The 21,922-nt window shown below is 38.1% G+C and overlaps 1 protein-coding gene across 1 annotated transcript in view; it reads right to left on the bottom strand.

Moving 5' to 3' along the window:
• The window catches only part of cdh23 (cadherin-related 23), a 435,604-nt gene that overhangs the window by 362,724 nt on the left and 50,958 nt on the right, over positions 1 to 21,922 (bottom strand). The window contains exon 3 of the mRNA XM_037538890.1: positions 19,079 to 19,153. Within this exon, the coding sequence (XP_037394787.1) occupies positions 19,079 to 19,153 (75 nt within the window). The remainder of the gene's footprint in view (positions 1 to 19,078; positions 19,154 to 21,922) is intronic.

Below are 21,922 nucleotides of genomic sequence, written 5' to 3'. Positions count from 1 at the left end.
AATACGTACAATCAGGATGCAACAATTATATCACTCATACTGATTAGCCGACAACAATTTTAAGGGTAACATCAGCATTGTAATTTTATCTAGTAAAAAAGGCAGATATATTTTTATTAGTATCAAGTATCAGTTTAACATAAATCAAATATTGAGAAGCACAGAAAGTCATACAAAGTGTTTTGATTATGAAATGATTAATTGTTTAGGAACTTACTGACTCATGCTTAGTGCTAAATGTCTTTTGAGTTTTTGTATCTAATTCTGATAATGGTAAAATAGTGTTAAATCTGAAAAACAGGTTTCTATGGAAAACATTATGCCAAAAGCACATGGTGTACCACCATTACTGTATTTAAAAGTCTACATTTTGGGCCAGAAGTTTCTATAGTAGTACAAAGACAACATCAAATGTTAAACTGACTGCAGGCAGACCAGGTTGGCATCGGAACTGTGCACTGATGCACCTCCCACACCATTATTGATGCTGGTTTTTGAATTGTGCGCTGATAACAAGCTGAAGGTCCCTTTCCTTCTTAGCCTCTAGGAAACAGCATCTATAATATCCAAAAATAATTTCCCAAATTTTTATTTGTTGGACCACAGGATATTTTCCAGAGAAGGCGGCAGTGTTTCTGGGTCCTGTTTATACATCATTTCTTCTTTTCATTGTAGAGTTTTAACTTGTATTTGTGGATGGAGTGACAAACTCTGTTCCCAGACAGTGGACTTCGGAAATGTTGCTGTTCCCAAAGAACCTAATTAGTTGTGAGTTCCACCAAGTGTTTTTTTAGCATTATACAACTTTACCAGTCCTTCATTGCCCATGTCTCAACTTTGTTTGAAACATGTTGCTGACATTAAATTTCAAAATGTGCAAATATTTTAAAAAAATCTCAGTTTCAACATTCGATACGTTGTCTTTGCACTATTTTAAATTAAGCATAGGATTTAAATGATTTGCACATCATTGCATTCTGTTTTCATTTCCATTTTGAACAGCTTCTGAGCTTTGGAAATAAGGTGGTACACTTTACAAAATGTACAATATTTAATTTATCTGAGAAAAAAAAGGATTTCATTCTGGTTTGTTATTGTCACTTATCACTGTTCAGTTTATTATTGTTAATGAAATAATGTAACCGTTTTACACTACTCTAGTAGTTTATAGATCAGTAAACATAATTGCCCAAAGTATCTATGTTTGGTTGGAGAAAGGTGACACAGAAAGATCCTCACACAATGTAAAAATACGCTGACCTGGCTTGGCCAAATAAACAAGCAGCTTTCTACTTAAGAGTTCACTTCTCACTGAATTCTATGACATGATGTATTAAAATTGTGGATTATGAAAGGTAAGAAGATAAAAAAAAATATCAAAATGAAGCTGCTGGTATAAAGGCAAAGTAAAATGTATTAAGATAAAGAGATGATTGCCCCTGTAAGGCATCATAAGCAGCTAGTAGTGACTACTCAACTGTGAGAGGGGGCAAATTCTGTGCAAACAACAGTAAACAAACTCTCACAGTAGTGAGTGCTTGTTTACTTTGCTTCTGTCCAAATGGCACTGATTTCTTGATAAGACATCAATTTTTTTTTTCAAAAATTGCACAAAATGAAAACTAACCCTGAAGACTAAATATATACGAGTCTATGTGGTGCAAGATGTAGACATTTACTGTAAATTGGCCATGAGAAAAACAACTATTTGTGCATATAAATGTGATTAATCATCCTTTTTAATTGATCATATATTTAAATTTGCAGTTTCTTATTCACCACATATGCTGTTCCATTTAAGGTGGAGCAGCAAGTTCAAACAAGGAGCTGGTGAATAATCTACCAGATTCCTGGAGCTATGGATGGTTTGTAGCATCAAAATAGGGAGCTGGATAAAGTCATTAGTGCTGTTAATAATTTAACACTGTAATATCATGTGAACTTTGACAACACTACTTTAAATAAACTGCCAACCACAACTATTAGAGTAAGGCCTTCACTTTGGTCATTAATGTCAAAACTCAAAAAAGACGAGAACTGACTTAAATCAGCGATAATGCTGATTTCTGCAGGTTAACACAAGCTACCAGTGACACACATAAACATTTTAAGTGAAACACAGACAACTGAAGCTTTTAAAAGACATTAAAATATATTTTACCTTGAATGTTGCAGTTTTGGCAGTGACCTTTTCAATAAAGAGTGATGGCATAGAGCTGTTACTGCTATTGTCCAATTCTAACAACTGACTAAAACCTTGTTTGACTGCAGCTCCTATTCACAGTTAGAGGCATATTGAGGACATCTAGAAAACCTAGTGATGTTTCTTAATCACAAAATTGGTGGCATGCGTTGAAAATCAAACGACGGTTGACTACACTGTTGTTTTTTCATTATATTGGTGGCTAATCTAATGTGTTAGGCCTTCTGTCCAACTCCTGAAGTCCTGACCAATGGGAGAGCTTTGTCTGACTGTATCTACCTAGATATCATGAGGGAAAAATCATGTTCACACTATTTTCTGGTGGGCAGTTCAAAACCTTAAAGTTTTTGTTTCCAACCATAACTTAACAATGAAACTGGAATACAAGGCTGACGATACTGTTAAATTAAACTGAATTAAAAACTAGACATTTACTTTCTATTTAAACATAATTATCATGACTGTTTAACAAGCCAAATTTTGTGTCAGTGAAGTGTGAAAAGAAAATATTCATCTTAGCTGACGGCCTGAAACAAGAAATAATGTGTTTTTTGTACACTTTTGTCTATTCTTGAAAGCAAACAAACATCTATTTGTTTTTCTTTTCTTTTACTCTCAATATATGTACTGCGATCAGTATTGTTTTTCAATAATAATGGCATTTAGAAATTCAGTTTAAGAATTTCCATAACTATAATTCAGCATGTCTGTAATTATAATTAAGATAATAGCAGTAATGAGGGCTCAAGCATTTCAAGACATTTAAGTGGAAGCTTTAATGAGTCTCAGCCTGAGGCCTTTTCCTCCTGCTTTACTATTATTGAATTAGCGGCTCGGTATTTAATATAGCTTGACACACATTATCAACACATACATGCACACGTACACCGCAGGCTGTTTCATTAACACACACACATGCATATTCACCAGCTCAAAAACAGACTCACTAGGTGGGGCAGACTGCGTGTTGTACTATACTGCCTCATTATTACACAATTTGCAGGTGGGATCACAGCATGAACTAACTGCTGTTGCTTTAAGTCTATAGAGTAAGCAATGTAACTATAAATATTAAATGTTTGCTTACAGAAATGTGAAAATATTTTCATTAATATCATTTAGAATTCATATAATGATGACAAACCTACACTTATCTAAACCTACTTATCATTTTTTGTCATGTTATGTAGCATTCTGAAGTGTAGCTGTGCTCCCTCATTGGTTTAAGAGAATTCATGATTTTATATTGTTTTCATGTTTTCATTCATCAAATGTTCTCTCAATACAATACCTAGCATGCATTACACAGATACCTTATACAACCTTTGGGAATCACTGTGCGTCAACCAATCTTGTCTGCTAGCCTCCTCATTGACCTCCATGTAAATAAATAAAACCAAACTAGCATTAACACTATTAAGCACTAAAACTTGGACATAAGAAACAATATTTTGTATCTTTTCAGCCAGAAGAACAAGAAGCTTAGTCAATATCTCATCACTTTCTATTTATTTTTTTTAGCTTTTATTTATCAGAGGAGAATGAGTTCTCCTTTTTAGTCTTGGTTAGTCTCAAGGTTTCTCCCTCTTGTTCATAGGGAGTTTTTCCTTACCACTGTTGCCATAGGCATGGTCATGAAAGTTTGATTTTTCTGTAAAGCTGCTTTGTGACAATGCCTGTTGTAAATAAACCTTGACTTGACTTATTTTTCTGTGTCATTTGAACACAGTAGCTATCCCTTACATCTAGTCAAAATTTACAGATAAATAAAAATGGTCAGAAATCACTTTAAAAATCTATTTTAAACTTTAAAAATAAAAAATACTATTAAAAGCAATAAAAGTTTTTGCCTTCTCCTGTAAAGTTACCATTTTGAAGATACTTGGACAGCGACTCTCTCTATATAGCCAGATACCCTTGATAACTGTAGTTTTAGCTTTTTGTGCTCCTCATTTCACTAATCATTTATATTGCTCAGCTAATCTGTCCTCTTTCCTATAACGATACATTGTAGATTATTTCTACAGTTACATGTGACTTCCTAGCAATAATGTTGACCATCTGCATTGTTGCATGTTGGACCATCTCCACCCACAATAATGCACCCCCAAAGCATTTAGTTTTTCAAAAGCTCCTCCCACCTTTAAGATACATCACCAGAACAGGGGGGTTTCCTTGCCTTTAAACTGGACAATCTCACTCTAGAGACAATAGGTTCAACACCATAAACAGAAATACAGAACATGGAATGTTTTATTGAATATACACTATTCATATTATTAAAAAAACATACTGTGCACCTCCACAAACTGGTCATTTTGTTAGAAACACCTTGTACTTCCACTCACTGGCCACTTTACAAGTCCCATCCACTAAGTGTACAGTTACAGACTGCAAGCCCTCTACCACATTCACACTGGTCAGATTCTGACCACAGGAGTGCTGCAGTTCAGATAATATTTGGGTGGTGGACCATTCAGAGCTCAACATTGACAGTAGAAGTCCTTCAGAATGGCTAACACATACTGTACATCAACAAATGGGCTACAGTCTTTAACACAGGGATGCCCAATCCAGGTCCTGGAGATCTACCACCCTGTAGAGTTTAGCTCCAACGTTAATCTAGCACACCTGATTCAGGTAACAAAACCCTTCAGTGACACCTGAATGTTAGAGCCAGGTTTATCGGCTCTGAACTCTCCAGGGTGGTAGATCTCCAGGACCAGGAATGAACACCCCTGCTCTAACAGTAGATCAGCAAGGTTTTAGATGGCACAGGTTCTAAGAACATGGCCAATGAGTGAGATTTCCAGTGTCTAAAGTTTACTTTAAGTCCACAAATTTGTCAAACATTGCACAAAACAGTGCTACATGGATTTCTCAGTATGTGTGCCTGAGCGCAGCTTAATTACCCTATAGAGAATAAGTTAATCAGACAGATCAGAGTAAAGTGGATTATAAGATAAGAGAGCTTAATCAAATGCCACGCTTTAGTTAATTACACACCAAACTTCAAGTACAATCAGCACCATTTACTCTCCACTGATATCCTGCACACAGCCTGACCTAAGAGACCACACACACATGCATACAAAGATGAACAGATGTGCACAGAGAGAATGATGATATGCACTCAAATCCAGATATAGCAAATATACAAGGAATGCAAGCATTAAACAAAAACAAGATCCGTCCTGCCAATGATGCCGCATTCAGCATGCCAGAATTGCTAATAAGAGCAAAAATATCTTCTTTACTCCTGCTCCGGGGACTGAAAATATTGTACATAGAGAGTAAATGAGCCATTTGAATCTCAGATGATTGTCAAGCAGGAATAACTGTGACTACTCCAGAGAGCAGATGGGGATTTAAAACTACACAAGGAAACAAGGGTATAAAAATTCATCTCTGCTAGAAAAAAATTTAACTATGTGATTCTACAAGGCTGAAACAACCCTCTGTGATGGATACCGTGAAGCACAGGGCTTTCACTATGCACCGGCCTATTCTCTGAAAATATGTTGCCCCAGGGCCGTGATGAACAATCAGAACTGGAAGATGCTCTAAATCTACAGTGTTTCATAAGTAAAACAATTGAAAACGTCTTACAGATTAAAGAATGTGGCACAACGGAAACATCCATGCCATCTGCTTAGGCAGAGCAAAGGAACAAATCAAACTACGGAGATAAAAATACTTTGAACTATAAAAAACTGGGAAAAACTATCAACTATAAAGTGTTTGTTCAAAGTTCTCTAATGAACTTAAAAGAGCTATAAGCAGCATTCCCTTGTTTTATTTAAAGATTTAGAAATGTTTTAGTACCGAGTAAACAAATTTCAGTATTCAAACAGCTTCAGACTGCTCATTAGAGTTTTTTTTTTACCAATTAATTGTGACTAGTGTATGTGTGCAGAAAAGAGTGCAAATGAGGCTAGAAGATCCATTCTGCTCAGATCAAATATCTATGCAGAGTGCAGAGAGCCAACTCCACCATCTCTGCTTGATAAACATGGTACACTCACAGTCTGGTTGAAGCGCTGCCCAGACAGCCTTCCAACACACACACACACACACACACACACACACACACACACACACACACACACAGGCATTAATACACTCACATACACAGAGCTTGACTCACCAAAGATACTCTCAATAAGAAATTCTGCTCTATGAGTAATACACAATCTGGCAAAGAGAGCTCCAAAGCCATCAGGAACATAAACATGACCTCCTAACTAAACTATGATGCTGCTTATTTCTAACCCTGAGATAATAAATGGTCTCAAAGAAGAATAAAATGAATCACAGTTATCTTCAGCTCACCCAGGCACACACACGCAGACTCACGTTTGTTTTTGTGCAATGTTAGGACGTGTGTAAAAATATGCCTCATATCATGTTGCTGTCGGAACAAAACCTTGCATCTCCATTTTGGTCCTTTTTTGATTTTCAGAAAATCTGAAAATGGCAGCTTCTCGTTACAAGGTGGCATTTTCATGGTGAAGGCAGCAACAGAAATGCTCCAAAATGACTTGAAACACTATATTTTTTTAACCTTTACTTTAACTTCCATTTAAAATAAAAAAAGTTTTTTGCCTATATTTTTCCTTCCTTGATCTGGCATTGAGAGACATTTCACAATAAACTATGATTCCTGCCAGAGATGCGAGAAAAGCAGCTACAGCTGAGCTAAAGCTTAAAGCAAAGTAAGTCTGCGTTCCATGTATATTTTTTGGCCTATACCAGTACATTAGCACATACTGAGACATATTTACAGCCAACATGGTAAAAAGACATAAAATATTGTGGCTTCCAAGGTGGTTAGATTCTTGTTGAAAGGAAAAAATAGCCTCCTTAACATTTGGATTTATGATCCGTGTCCCACACTTTTATCTTTTTGGAGACACAAGATTTCATTGCAACAGTGATGATATAGAAGTACCAATATTTAATAATAATATGTCCCGTATGTCCACTGTCCAAAGAAAAATATGTATTTCCAAAATAGTACCTTCACAGGTGAAGGCAAAAACAATACATACAGGATTTACAGCACTGCTACAGCATCAAAACTGAATGTTAGTTATTCCTTCCTAAAAATGCAGGAAATATATATTTAACAGAAAATCACACATAAGCTTCCAACACTAAGCATAACATTAAATTCATCATTATTCGTCCACTGTATTGCCACTGTAACTCCTCCATCCATCGAATCTTAACAACAACTAACAAAACTAAATCACATAGTCACTACATATACCCACAAAGATAAATCCACATGTTCTTGCTAAACTCACAGTGACTCAGCTAGATACACAAGCAGGTAACTAAAACCAACCATTAGTTTAGCAAGGGCAAGAGATCTTATCCATGTAGCCAGTGTGGATTTCACAGCTGGCCAGAGTACAAAAACTTCACAGAATAAACGCACACATAATGTGACTTCACTGCCGAAGACAATACTGCCGAAGAATTACTAAACACATGATGTAATATTATGTGATGGCGTTTGTTTTCAGAATCTCTAGATTGAAATAACTGCACTCTTGAAAAAAAAAGTCTGTTCATCAGCCACAAAACTGCAAACTAAGTAAAAAAGATGTTCCACGTTTTAAATGTCCATGTTTATGTAGAATTTCCATAAGAAGTATTAACCCCAGTGTGGAAAGTGAATGTACACCACCGTTAGTTTGGCTATAATATAACACTGCAAGCCACAAAGGGGCATTTATCAACCAGAGCACCTTACAACTGCCATTACAGCTTGTAGTGCTCTACAAACTTAAAAAGATGGTTCTTCAAGGATTCTTTAATAAAGAAAATGGATTTATATAGATCAGTGAACACTCAAAGAACCCTTTGCATGGTTAAATGTTTCTTTGCATCATGAAAGGGTTCTACCCATTGATGGAGAATGTGCTGTATATGGTTCTATATAAAACCTCTTTGAAAAGGGTTCTTTATAGCACCAAAAAGGGTTCTTCTATGGTTACAAGTTAACAATAGCGGAACCCTTTTTGGTGCTTAATAGAACCCTTTTCTACACGTCTATATAGAACCATTTTCTTTAAAAAATCTTTTAGAAGTGTGTATAGCAGACGTTTTCATCAGTCCTAACTCCAAACAGGCTTATATGATAATCACACACACACACACACACACACACACACACACACACACACACACATACAGGTTTACTGTGTGGAGACTTTTAGAAATATATATATTTTTAATGTATTATTGTATCATATATAATAAACATTAAATGCTTTTTGTTGCCCTAAAATGAAGATGAAGGGCTATTAAGTTGAAATAAGCCATACTGGACAGCTTTAAAAAAAATAAATAAATAAAACAATTAGGTACTCAGATATTAGCTATTTACAAGGAAATTATTATGAACTATTTAAACCCAAAGCATTAATTGAGATAGTAATGAGCTAAATATATACACAATCAGAACATATAGAATACTTTCCATTGTGAGGTGTCTATCCGAAATGCTAACCTCAACTTGTTCAAATAATACTTAGAGCAAGAGGTGAGACTGCATGCCTGTTCCTCACGGCTGCATGGTGAGGAGTTAGATATTTGTGCAGTTAGTTTTATTTGTGTGCTGTGCACCCATCCCCTGGGCCCTGATGACAGCTACGAGAGACAGCAGGACAGTGGGGCTTGAACCCTGAGTGAGGATGAAACCCTGCAAGGACAGAAAGAGTACCACAAGGAAGTAGTGGACATCATACAAGTCCCCAGCCCCACTTCCTGAGCGTTGCCTCCTGTTCCGCAGCAAGGCTGCTAGACTAGAATTCATGTTAAACTCAGGCAGCCAAGCTGGGGAGCAGATGTGGTGACAGAGAGGCAGAGCAGCAAACTTCCTGTCCCTCTCAGCTCAGGAGCTCATGGTGCCCTTAATGAGGGCCAGCTAATCCAGCGGTGGCAGCATGAAAAGCAGAAAAGACTGAGCCACTCAAAAGTGGTCAACTTCAGTTGTGAGTTGTTTTGTTTGTTTGGTGTGAAATTAAAGTTTAAATGGCTGCTGCAACTGTCAACCCTGCCTCTAGCATCCTTCCTTAGGCCTGGGTAGCACAGGCTGTGCTGCAATGTGTTTACAACTGTTCAAAGCTGTGTTTGCAAACAATGCTTGGCTAGAGCTTTTAAGTTCTGCTCAAAATTGGACAATATTGTCACTAAAATCAATACAGTCACATCCAAAACATTTTACAACTTTTGAGAAGCATTACTACTGTATTGGTAGTGAGAAAATTGAATGTTTAGTCATTTATTTTAATAAAATAAACATAAATAAGGCAAAGCCCCACCCAAAGCAAAAGTATTTAGCATAAGTATTTCCAAGTCAGTTGGAACAAATTGGGCAGATATGAAAGATCAGCACAAAGTCTATAATTTAAAATGATTTAGACACTGAACACGTAAATGTCTTGTCAACTTTCATCATGACTTTGCAAATTGCTGTGTGGCTTAATTGTACATTGTGGCCTTCTGTAATGTCAATGCAATGACAACAGTCCAACTATTTAGAACAGTCCTCAACCCGCCCTGTGTCTGAATACGGACATGCAGCAAAAGTGATTAATATTGCAGGTGAGTGAATGAACCACCTTAAACTCAACTATGTCTTGCGGCAACTGTACAAACACTACACACATGGCAAACAAAAAGCTTCTTATAGGTCTATCAAGATCATCAAATCCCATCTGCAGTGGCTCACTTCCTGCAGTGTCATTTCAGCACATACAGTAATTAAGGTCCAAAAGTTGCCACTGGTGAAGTTGGAGGGTGTAGTTAAACTAACATTATGCTTATCTCTAGAATGCCCTTTACTCGACGCCACGCAGACCTGAAGTATTTTGTCATTTCAACAGATGAATGCATCTGCTACAGTTAGCTAATTGACTAATTAGTCTAATTAAGTCACTTGCCAATTCGTTAGTGAGCAAACACGGTGGTCTCAGTGGAATTTTAGGGAGAATGGAAAGGGAGAGAGTGTAATAAATTGTGTGGATGATAAGCTATTGCAGCAGGATTCAGGCAGGCTAGCACATTATGCGAGAAGAATATACACTCACACAGCCACAAATACATTTGTATGTTGTACCTACTCACAGGTGTATGCTGTATACAAACAAGTTGTATAAAAATGTCTAAAAAATCATTTTAGTCCACCTGTCACTGTGTCTGGTGAATGTCCGAATATTACCAGCCTTTAGATTTAGCCTTAGCTAGCTGTCGGTGTACAGTAGCATAATAGCTTCTTTTACAGACCATTAAGTTCTAATTCCTAACCAGTAAGTGTCTGGTACAAACTCCAAAGTGCTGTGTATGTCTTTGGGGTTGTGACGGTAAAGACATGCTGAAATGCCCAAATATTAACTGGATAAATGTGTGTTACAAAATCCAAAGTTCTGTGGGTACAATGATAGTAAGTAATCAGATAGTCCAACTAAATTACACCGTAATGGCCAACAGATCATCATTATATACCATTATATACTAATAATGTACCAATAATGGAGCCATCCACACTCATAACAGTCTTTTCTGGATGCCCTTTTTGTATGTAAGCATAATTGCATCGTCAGTTTAAGATGTTTCTTAAACATTTCACAATGTAAAATCCCCCTCTCCGGACTTTTTGGGAATGTACTGCAGGCTTTAATTTCATGTATATGTACAAAAATACAATGAAGCTGATAAGTTAAAACCTTACATACCTTGGCTTTGTAATGTTATATTGAAATACAGGTTAAAATAGGTTTATGGCTTTAACTTTTTAACATTTTAACTACTGTCCCATCTTCTGAAAATGGGTTTGTAAGAACAGAACTGACCAATATCTGCATAAACCTATGTCAGTATTGCTTTCTAACCCTAAACCACAAAATTCTTTTATGAAAGCACACAGAGGCTTTTCTGGACCTGGTAAAACACTGCTTATGATTGTTTCACATTTATCACATCTTGTGTCCCATACACGTACATCCGCTGCAGCTGAGCAAGGGAAACTGGCTGGCAAGCAGGCTGGTGTCCATGCTAGGCTAAAGGCTAACCCCAAAAGACTGGCTGTTTCTTCCATTTTTATGCCTCTTGACAGCAAACAAAGACTAAGTTACCTCTGACTGCATCTGACTACAGCAGGAGGTGATCAGAGACTGCTGAGATTTACGCTTACCTATGAATCTCTGCCTCTTGACAGATATATTAAAATGCAGAAATATATCAGCTTCAACATACACAAACATCATGGCAGCAGACAGACATACACACGCACACACACACACACATCTATGTGTGTGGCTGATTCACTGGGCTGTCATGGGCTGGATGTTCTGGAAGTCCTCCTATGCGAGGACATCTGCGACATTAATAAACTATAATGCTGACAAATTGTTGGTGTCCAGTAGCACACACCCCTCCCTGAACAAGCCATCACCGTCAGCCAATCAGACATGGCTGACAGCTCCGGCCACCAATCAAAGTGAAGCAGGGCAGAGAGGACAGTGAGTGAGGCACAGAGGGCAGAGTGCCTCCACAGCAGGTGGACGATAACCCTTTACACCCTCAGAATTCACAGTGAGCTCACTGACACAACTTTCACTTCATAGCACATTTTTGTTTATCAGTAAATGAGAAGATTATTTTATCATTGGGTTTATCCAAAGTTATCATTGCGCATACAGCCTTGTTTTCTACAAAGAAAACCATTCTTTATATTACTGCTATATCAGTGTTCAGCAACCCAGAAGTTAAGAAGAGCCACTTTGCTCTTTAGCCACAACATTTTAGGTCCATTTTACTGAAATAACATTCTTAAAAATATGTCTTAGTATGTGCCATTATCTTAGTAAATAAACTACAAAATACAATATTAATGAAAATGCAGGCTTACTTTGCTCTGCTTTAAGCTTTAGCTCAGCTATAGCCACTTTTCCCACATCTCCAGCAGGAAACTTCAATAGTAGAACACTATAGTAGTCTCTAACGTTCGGCTTTTTACGATGCTGAAGTCAGCTCCTCATTTGCCATCTTCTTGTTTGGATTTTTCGAGTGTCTGACAGCTTCTCATTGCTGATTAAATATATCACGAAACCATTCATCTCCAAATCATTGATGTTTGTCTTAAATCTTTCTCTTTGACATTTCATTAGACGCTGGCTAGGCCAGATTGTCATCTGCTTTGCTATGGTGACCAGCAGTCTAAGCACCAATCTTCAGGGTTAAAGGGTGAATTAGCAGTTATAGGCTACATTACCTCCAGTATTTCAGATCATTTATTGTTAAAACTGTGTTAGAATGATCAACAGAGCTTTATTTTACAGCAAAGGAGGATTATTTCAAAGCAACAATGTTTTTAACAGTTTTAACTTCATTTATATTATTCAGTAACTACTATGAAACTAATATAATAGTTCTGTAGCTTTGAGAAAAAGGAAACAAAGTGCAGACCCACATACAGTCCCTTAGGATTTAATAGGTCACACACACGCCCTTCAGGTAAATGAGCTACGGGGCAAGGCACAGTAGCATGGATGAGTGCAAGGAGAGTTTGAGTGGAAGATTTGTGGTCAAAGGAGTGAGAGAGAAAAAAACATAGAGCCTTCTATCAGCTAAACCCGATATATCTTTTTTAATTTGGTGCTCATGACAACACTGGGCAAGGTGAAGAAAAACTTGACACTTTCAAATTGCCTTGTCAATCATCAGAGTCATCCGTAAACTGCCGAAATAGAGGTAGAGAGAGAGAGAGAGAGAGAGAGAGAGAGAGAGAGAGAGAGATGGATGCAGGTTGACTGAGGTTTAGCTCCTTCTGCTAAGATATGGTCTCTTTATTAACCTGAATCCACTGCAGTTTGGATACATGACAGAGTTCAAACTGGAGGTCAATGACACTTTTAGACTTTATTCTCTATTCAATGTTTGTTCTGTATTTTCATTAATAATTATATATCAGTGCTGCACAGTCTTGCAATTGACCACTGTGTATAGCCGAAACTAGTGGTGGGAATCTTTAGACACCTCACGATTCGATTCAATTACAATACAGAGGGCCGCAATGCGATTATAAAATTATTATCAATGCATTTTGACGCATCTTTTTTCTTTACAGGATTTCTATTTTCCTAATGTCTGAGGACTTGTTATTTTTAAGCCAAAGTATTTGTAATGATCCATAATGTAAACGCATTATGGATCATTACAAATGCTTTGCTTTACATATCTAAAATATCTTTTATTAATAAATCAAATGGAAGTGATGTGGCAAGTGAGGTAGAAGGCTCTCATTCACTGAGATGCTGCTGCCACTCATCTGCGATAAAGTGTGCAGTTACGGTGAAATAAGATCCGGTGGCGACGGATGTCCACGCAGCACATTACAGCTGTCCTGCCTGTTTACTTTAATGATTTTATAACTTTGGTTTTGGTCGTCTTGTGGAGAGAGAGGAGGGGTCGCTGTGTCAGTAAAATATTTTCAAGACTAGACACTGAATCTCAGCTCCAAAGTATGCAGCATAGCACGAAAGCCCTGGTTCTCAACAACTGACTATGTGACTAAAGATCACGTAGCACGAAATCTGCCATCTCGTTTATATTTTTTACCCTATACCAGGACATCAGCACACACTGAGCCATACGGGTCATTAAATGTTGCGGCTCCCAAGGTGGTTTGACTCTGTTGAAAGGACAAAATGTCTCTTCTTAACATTTGGGTTGAGATTCCTGACCTAACCTGGTGTTTAATGCAGAGCCGGTCGGATTTCTCGCTCCTCCATGTGTGTTTTTGTTATGTGCCGCCAGAGGCTGTCCGGGCGCTGCACTTACCCACTTCCAAGTTCAGCCTTTTATGATCTGTCAACATTACGTTATAAATTAAATATTTAGAAATTGATTTTTGACATTTATGAATCACTTCAGAACCATTCACGTCGGCATCGCGATGCACCTGAGAATCACGTTTTTCCCGCACCCCTAGCTGAAACTATTGCATTATCACTAGTGACCTTCCTAAGCGCTTAGCCACTGCCCCTTTTTCAAGGGCTCTTTAGTGAAGAAAATAGTTCTATACAGAACCATGAACACTCAGTGAACCCTTTGCATTATTAAAATCATGAAAGGGTTCTTAGGATTGGTGGAGAATGTGCTGTAGAGGGTTCTATATACAAGTTTTTTTGAAAGGGGTTCTATAAAGCAACCAAAAAGGGTTCTTCAATTATTACCAGCTCGACATCTAACAGAAATTCTAATCATTTCTCATTTTCATTTCTCATTTATTTTTGGTGGTCTTTAATCAAAGACCACGACTGTAATAACTGTTTATTTTACTTGCATTTATCATGGATTGTACTGATGCTATTTTAATTTTTGTTTTATGTTTTTTTTCCAACTGTGCAAAACTTCCAAATTTGCAGAAAATGTGTTCTCTGTAGAGAACGTGTTCACTTTTTCAATTTGAAAATATGTAATTTGACCAGGAGTATTCAAACATACACAAAACTTTCGACACTGTTATAAAGTGGACAACTATGTGAACTACAGCAATGGGTATAAATAAACAAACATCCATCCATCCATTTTCTAAGCCACTTCTCCGTCAGGGTCGCGGGGGGTGCTGGAGCCTATCCCAGCAGTCTTCGGGCGAAAGGCAGGATACACCCTGGACAGGTCGCCAGTCCATCGCAGGACAGACAGACAGACACAGACAGTCACTCACACACTCACACCCAGGGGTAATTTAGCATATCCAATTGGCCTGACTGCATGTCTTTGGACTGTGGGAGGAAACCGGAGGAAACCCACACAGACACGGGGCGAACATGCAAACTCCACACAGAGAGGACCCTGATCACCCGTCCAGGGAATCGAACCCAGGCCTTCCTCGCTGTGAGGCGACGGCGCTACCCACCACGCCGCCGTGCCGCCATGCCGCCATAAACAAACATATAATACATAAATAAGAAAAGAGAATAAGTGACAGAGAACATTTCTGTGTTGCACAGTGGTGAAAAGAGTGAGTAAGCAATGCGTCTGAGAATAGGAAAGAGAAAAAGAAGAAGTGATGAGAGGGCTTGGAGAGAGGAGAGTGAAAGAGGGATGAAGAGAGGAGAGGTGATGGGTGATATGAATTATTCATGGGTTGTGACCCGGCTGCATCAACCTGTGTCAGTCTCCATTTGCTCTTATAACCTCTATGAGGAGTTCATTCACACTCGCATACATACATACACTTAAAGCACAATTCCACCAATTTTTCCAAAATTCTGCGTAATTCAAACACTGAGATATAAGCAAAGTCATTCAGAGTGATTCACTGTAGAAAAAATCTCTGACTCGATTGTTCTTTACAATGGTGGTGACACAAATCAGGGGTCACGATGTCTACAACACAAATACAGCCATTATTTTTCTTACCATGCTACGTTACTACATTACTACTTTTTATTCACAACCAGTGAACCTTTGTGTGTCTTTTAAGTGTTTGCAAGTGTTTGGGACTATTTTGCCTCATGACACCCTGCATGTACCCCTGAATTTCCAGGGTTCCACATTAACCTTTTTCCCAACTTGCCCCCAATGGAGCAAGTGACCTTAAAGTTCATGGCCCCAAAACAAATTTCTACTGTCCCGAACAGAGTAAGTGTTATTGAAATATGAATAAGCACATCATGCTTATATAAATAAGATCTCAATGGTAAACTTAATGATTGAAACCACATTTTAACAAAACTGCTCATATTCCTACTGCTCAAGTGTATTTCTGTTTTATTACAAACACAGTCACAGTAGTCATCAATAATCTTATCGATAGCATTTGCATGCATAAGTTAGCTAATATTACTTTAACTTTTGCAAGCCAAGTCAGTACAATACTGACTACAAAGTCTATCTCATGTGAATAGCCAGTGAAAGGATATTCTCTCCTAACCGTATGACATGCTGTTCGTCTGTTGTATCCACATGTCCAGTGGTCCAGAAGTGTTAATGGGTTTTACTGTACAAGCAAAATGAGAGACATGACACTCAAGTGTTTTCTGTTGTAGTCTCTACAAAAAAGAACCACTTTTATCTGCCTTCCCTACAAATTTTACAGAACATCTCAGGGTCAGAGGTGTCAAAGTCCCATAAAAACTGAGGTTTTTTTGAAAGAATGAAGCTGTGGGCAAGCTTTGGTTTGTATTTGTGCTTTGCCGACATTTTCCTATGTGTCTTGCTTTGACGTCATTTGTCAACAAATAACTGCTTTGTTTTGCACGAATGATTGGTGAAAGACGATTTTTGCATGGTGAGGGTTTAAATATTCAATTGAATCGAGTTTGGCCTCAGTTACATTGTTCTGTTAACTCACTGCACACCCCACGACCACCATGAACTTGGCAAGTGTTTTTTTTGTCCTACTGTCCCAACATTGCATTTTACTTGCCCTGGGCATTCAGGCAATCACTTCTTGTTGAACCCTCATTTTGTGTAATACCTTTCAGTGAGGTAACTTTTAGACATATTAAATGTTTTAGACTTTCAGTTCCTATCACCACTGCTTTGAGCAATTTTGACTCAACCAAGAGTGGTGTATTTTACAGAAAATAGTCCACTTTAGATGCTTTATAGATACTTAATTATTATAGTTACATTCAACTAAATTTCTACTAAATTTTCTTTAAATCTGCTCTAATCCTAACCCTGACCTTAACTTCAACCCAAAGCCTAAACCCAACACTCACCCTGGCCCTAGCCCTAACCCTGGTCCAAATGCTAACTCCAACCCCAACACTGTTTAGAATCAACTGAGTTTTAACAGGTTTTTAACAATTTGGACACTGTTATGGTTGGTATAGTGTAGTGGGTAACACCTCTGCCTTGTACACTGTAGACTGGGGTTCAAATCCCCAAACTGGGTAAGCACCTGCCACTATACCAATAAGAGTCATTGGGCAAGATTCCTAACAGTGTCTACACCTACCTGTGTTAAATGATCAAATTGTAAGTCGCTCCAAATAAGAGTGCCTGCCAAATGCCATAACTGTAGGACTACAGGAAACTATAGAGGACTATCCAAATTAAGTCAGAGCATCATTTTTACTACAAGCAAGAATAATGTTTATTTTTTCCTTCTATAAGCAGTCAATACCAATGGCCACCAATATATATGAGCTTAAATACTGGCACAGGCTAATACATACTCATACGCACACACCTGTAACCTGTCTGGCCTTTCATCCCCTGACACACCGCACCTGTCAAATCAAACCAGCACAACAGCATCCCATCTGCTAACGTCTTCATCACTTGTTTTCTCACTCTCACACACACACACACACACACACACACACACACACACACACACACACACACACACGCACACACACCTATGCACAGGTCTTATTTTTATGTAAGATCAATGTATGGGGTTGTACACATGTCCCATATATACTGTACTGTGTGAATGTCAAACACCACTATTAATTTATTTCATTTCCTGCCAAAATGGTCATTAAGTACAAGTTATCCAATTCTTTTATTTTAATGCCTTTATATTTATTGCAGCTGCCATTCTTTTCAGACCACTTGCAATTTTCAGTTTTTCAAAGAGATCTGCAGGGATATTTTCCCACACCTTCAAAGTTCAGTCTTGGAAATTTTGTTTTTTCTGCTTCTCATGATCCAAGTAATCCTGAGTAAACATTCAGTGATGCTGAGGTCTGGATTCTAGGGTGACCAGTCCATTATTCTGAGAGCACCAGCAGCTTCTTTGTTTGAGTTCTTTGTTTTTGTCTACTTTCTTAAGTACTTTTTATCTGATGGGCACAGTTTTGGTAGTTTATCAGCCTTGCATGGTTGTTAGGAGTCCCATTTTCTCTGTATCTTTTAAACTTCTTTTGAACTCCAGTTTTGGAAAGTATTGCTCCTCAGTTATTTTCCTTGTCACGCATGAAACCGTCTCATATCTAATCTTCTCTTTGTACTTTATGTCTGTTTTGACTAGAAATTAAATACATGAAGGGCATTCTATACAATGTACAATACAGTACTGTATTTATCGCTGTTATCGGAAGAAAACCTCGTATGTCATTTTTCAGTTTTTGCTATAATTTCAAAATGCTTGTTGCCGTTTTACATTGTGTGTAAATTTCGTAAAGAATGGACCAAAAGAAATGGCCCAAAAAGACTTGGAAAATAATTCTTGTTCCACTAACTTACATTAAAAGTAAAGTAGGTTTTTTCCTTCTCCTGTAAATGAATCATTTTGGAGATACAAGATTTTCTTCTGACAACAGTGATATGTGAGTAAATGTATATATGTATATACTATAAATTATTATACTAATATGTCACATGCATATATCGCTGCTGTCGGGACAAAATTTCTTACCTCCATTTTAGCCATTTTTCCATTTTTGACATAATTTGAAAAGGCCAGTTGCCTTTTATGACAATTTTGTGATAAATGGACCAATAGAAATGGTCCAAAATTACTTGAAAAAAAGTTGCTTATCCCTTTACTTCTATTAAAAGTTCAGAACGCCCTGTAAACTTACCTTTTTGGAGATACAAGAGTTTGTTCCAAGAGAAACACATATTTTGTTGGCCCTGATCTTGCAGGTAATTCATGCTGTTCTCTGGTTTTCCTACAAAGTCTGGAAATGTTTGTGCTGAAAATGTACAAAAATATGTACACATACAAACACTCATACATATTTTACACCTGCTCAAAAAAATGCCAGAAGGAAAGGGGTCAATTTTGTACCCAGTTCAAGGCCTGTTAGTCAGTGCAGAGATGTGAGCTCCAGCTCCCAGTTGCAGGTTAGAGCAGTGTGTACTGTGTGTGTGTGTGTGTTCCCTGAGACTCACCCACTGGAGTGTTCTCATAGATCAGCAGGTATGACTGGAAGAAGTAATTCTGGAACCGTGGAGGTTGGTTAAAGGCTGCAGGAGACAAAGCACAGATGAGTTAGGTATAAGGTTAGAAAGAAACTTTCACCCAGAGACATGCATGATATATTATAGAGGACTGCAGTATGTAACGAGACCTCTAACTAATCAGAATGTTTATTAGTGTGTTCTAATTCAAACAGTTTGAGCAGCAGCAGACCAACAGTGGATAAAAAGTCATCCATGTGAATTTCATGGATTTTGTGAGCGAAATTAGACAAAAGATTTATGATCAACCTTCATCCCAAGTCTCAAGAGTGGGAAAAATGCTCTAGAACATCTCCATTAAAGGTTTGCTTAGAAAAGAAGGTCTCTGTGAGCACATAGACACCTGTAGCCTCAGGTTTCAAAATAAAGAAAAACTTCATAAACAGCTGAAGTGAAAAGTACTACTAAACAAAATACAGTTCACTGCCTTTGATGACCAGCTGTTCTCTGGTGTCGAGAGTGTTGGATCGTTGTACATTCTGTAGCCCATGTACCATAAAAATTTAAGTAAGTTTCTTTTATGTGAACTCTTTATTTATTTCCAGCTCAGTTTTGTCCTATTGGAAAATTATTTTCTTTTTAAAATTGTAGTTTTTACAATTAATATGTTTGTTTTGCTCAAAAGTGTAAATAAGAGCAAGATGAAAAAAAACGTTTTCGACCAGGTTTGTCTTGAATTTCAGTTTCAGCATGGGATTTTTTTTTTTTCAAAAGCTATTCACTTTTCTTTGTTATCCAAATAGCACAAAAATATTGCAATGCAGCTTTCTCCAAATATCGGGGGACATCGGTGTGTGCGGCAAACATCTGATACACAAAACAGAAGCTTAAATCGATCACAAACACACCTCAAATGAACACATTCACTGTGTATGAACCATCTCACTTGAACTCCATCACACTAATCAATAACCAGCACAGGCAGTGAATAAGTGAGTGAGAGAGAGAGAGAGAGAGAGAGAGAGAGAGAGAGAATGAGTGATTGTGTGAGTGAACGGGTAATTGTGTGGGTGAGGGAGTGAATGAATTTGTGAATAGATGAGTGAAAGTGAGAGAGTGAATGAATGAGTGACTAAGCAAGTGAATCAGTGAGTGAGTGGGTGAATGAGTAAGATTGAGTGAGTGAGTGATTGAGTGAGTGAGTGAGTGAGTGAGTGGGTGAATGAAAGAGAGTGAATGAGTGTGTAAAGAGACAGTGTGAGTGAGAGTGACTGAATGAATGAGTGAGCAGTTCATTGAATGAGTGAATCAGTGAATGAGTGGGTGAGTGAACAGGTTACTTAATGAGTGAGAGTGAATGAGTGAGCGAGTGAATGAGTGAGAGAGTGAATGTGTGAGGAAGAGATGAAGAGATGAGTTAATAGTGAGGGTATGAGTGATTTGAAGAGTAAGAGTGAGCGAGTGAGTAAATGAATGAGTAAAAGAAAGGGAATTAGTATGCAGGTAAGTGAGTGAAAGGGTGAGTGAGTGAAGGAGTGAGAGGCTGAGTGAATGAAGGAGTGAAAGAGTGAGAGTGGACGAGTAAGTGAATGAGAGTGAATGAGAGTGAATCTGACGGAGTGAATGAATAAATGAATGAATGAATGTGTGTTTGGATTTCTGACATTTGCCTGTGGATATGTTCTACATACAGAACAGTGAATCTGGTTTAATTCCATGCTATACTTCTTTGCATGTCCCCCTCTCTCTCTCTCTCTCTCTCTCTCTCTCTCTCTCTCTCTCTCTCTCTCTCTCTCTCTCTCCTGGGTGTTGTCTGTGTTTCGGGGCACTGGGAGACAAGCTGTTTTGTCAGGAAGATCAGCCTACAAAGCAGCAGTGCTTTGATCAAGCCTTTGGGCAGCGGGCCATAGAGACACACTGCACCACAGGTGGTGTGTGTGTGTGTGTGTGTGTGTGTGTGTGTGTGTGTGTGTGTGTGTGTGTGTGTGTGTGTGTGTGCGTGTATGTATGAAGTGCACGCGCGTGTGTGTGTATGTGTATGAAGCTCTGTTTGAAGCTGAGAAATGCTGAATGAAGAATGAGAAAGAAAAAAAAACACATGGAGCCTCAGCACAATAAATAGTGCTAACAAGAACGGATCTATATAATCAGGATATTGAGTTAATTATCAAATAGACACATGAACCTCAGCTATATTTGAGCAAAAGAAGGTGAGAGGGATAGTGTGAGGAGTCAATATTAAAGTTTGACTGAAATATATAGGTTAAAAAGGCCTATATACATGCCTTCAGAACTGCCTTAATTCTTTGTGGCACACTTTCATCAAGGTGTTGGAAACGTTCCTCAGAGATTTTGGTTGGTTATTTGAGTTCCTGCTGCCTTTCTATTTATCATCTGGAACCAGTCTGCCCATTCTCCTCTGACCTCTCACATCAACAAGGCATTTTCGTCCACACAACTGACCGCTCACTGGACATTTTATCTTTTTCTGACCTTTCTCTGTAAACCCTAGAGAAGGTTGTGCGTGAAAATCCCAGTAGATCAGCAGTTTCTGAAATACTCAGACCAGCCCGTCTGGCACCAACAACCACGCCACGTTCAAAGTCACTTAAATCCCCTTTCTTCCCCGTTCTGATGCTCGGTCTGCACTTCAGCAAGTTGTCTTGACCACCTCTACATGCCTAAATGCATTGAGATGCGGCCATGTGATTGGCTGATTAGCTATTTGTGTTAACAAGCAATTGAATCTGACAATGATTGTACCTAATAAAGTGGCCGGTGAGTGTGTGTGTGTGTGTGTGTGTGTGTGTGTGTGTGTGTGTGTGTGTGTGTGCG

This window comes from Pygocentrus nattereri, chromosome 5 (assembly GCF_015220715.1).
Source record: "Pygocentrus nattereri isolate fPygNat1 chromosome 5, fPygNat1.pri, whole genome shotgun sequence".
Taxonomy (NCBI): domain Eukaryota; kingdom Metazoa; phylum Chordata; class Actinopteri; order Characiformes; family Serrasalmidae; genus Pygocentrus; species Pygocentrus nattereri.
Note: the sequence above shows the minus strand (reverse complement) of the source record. Positions and strands in the feature narration are given on the sequence as shown.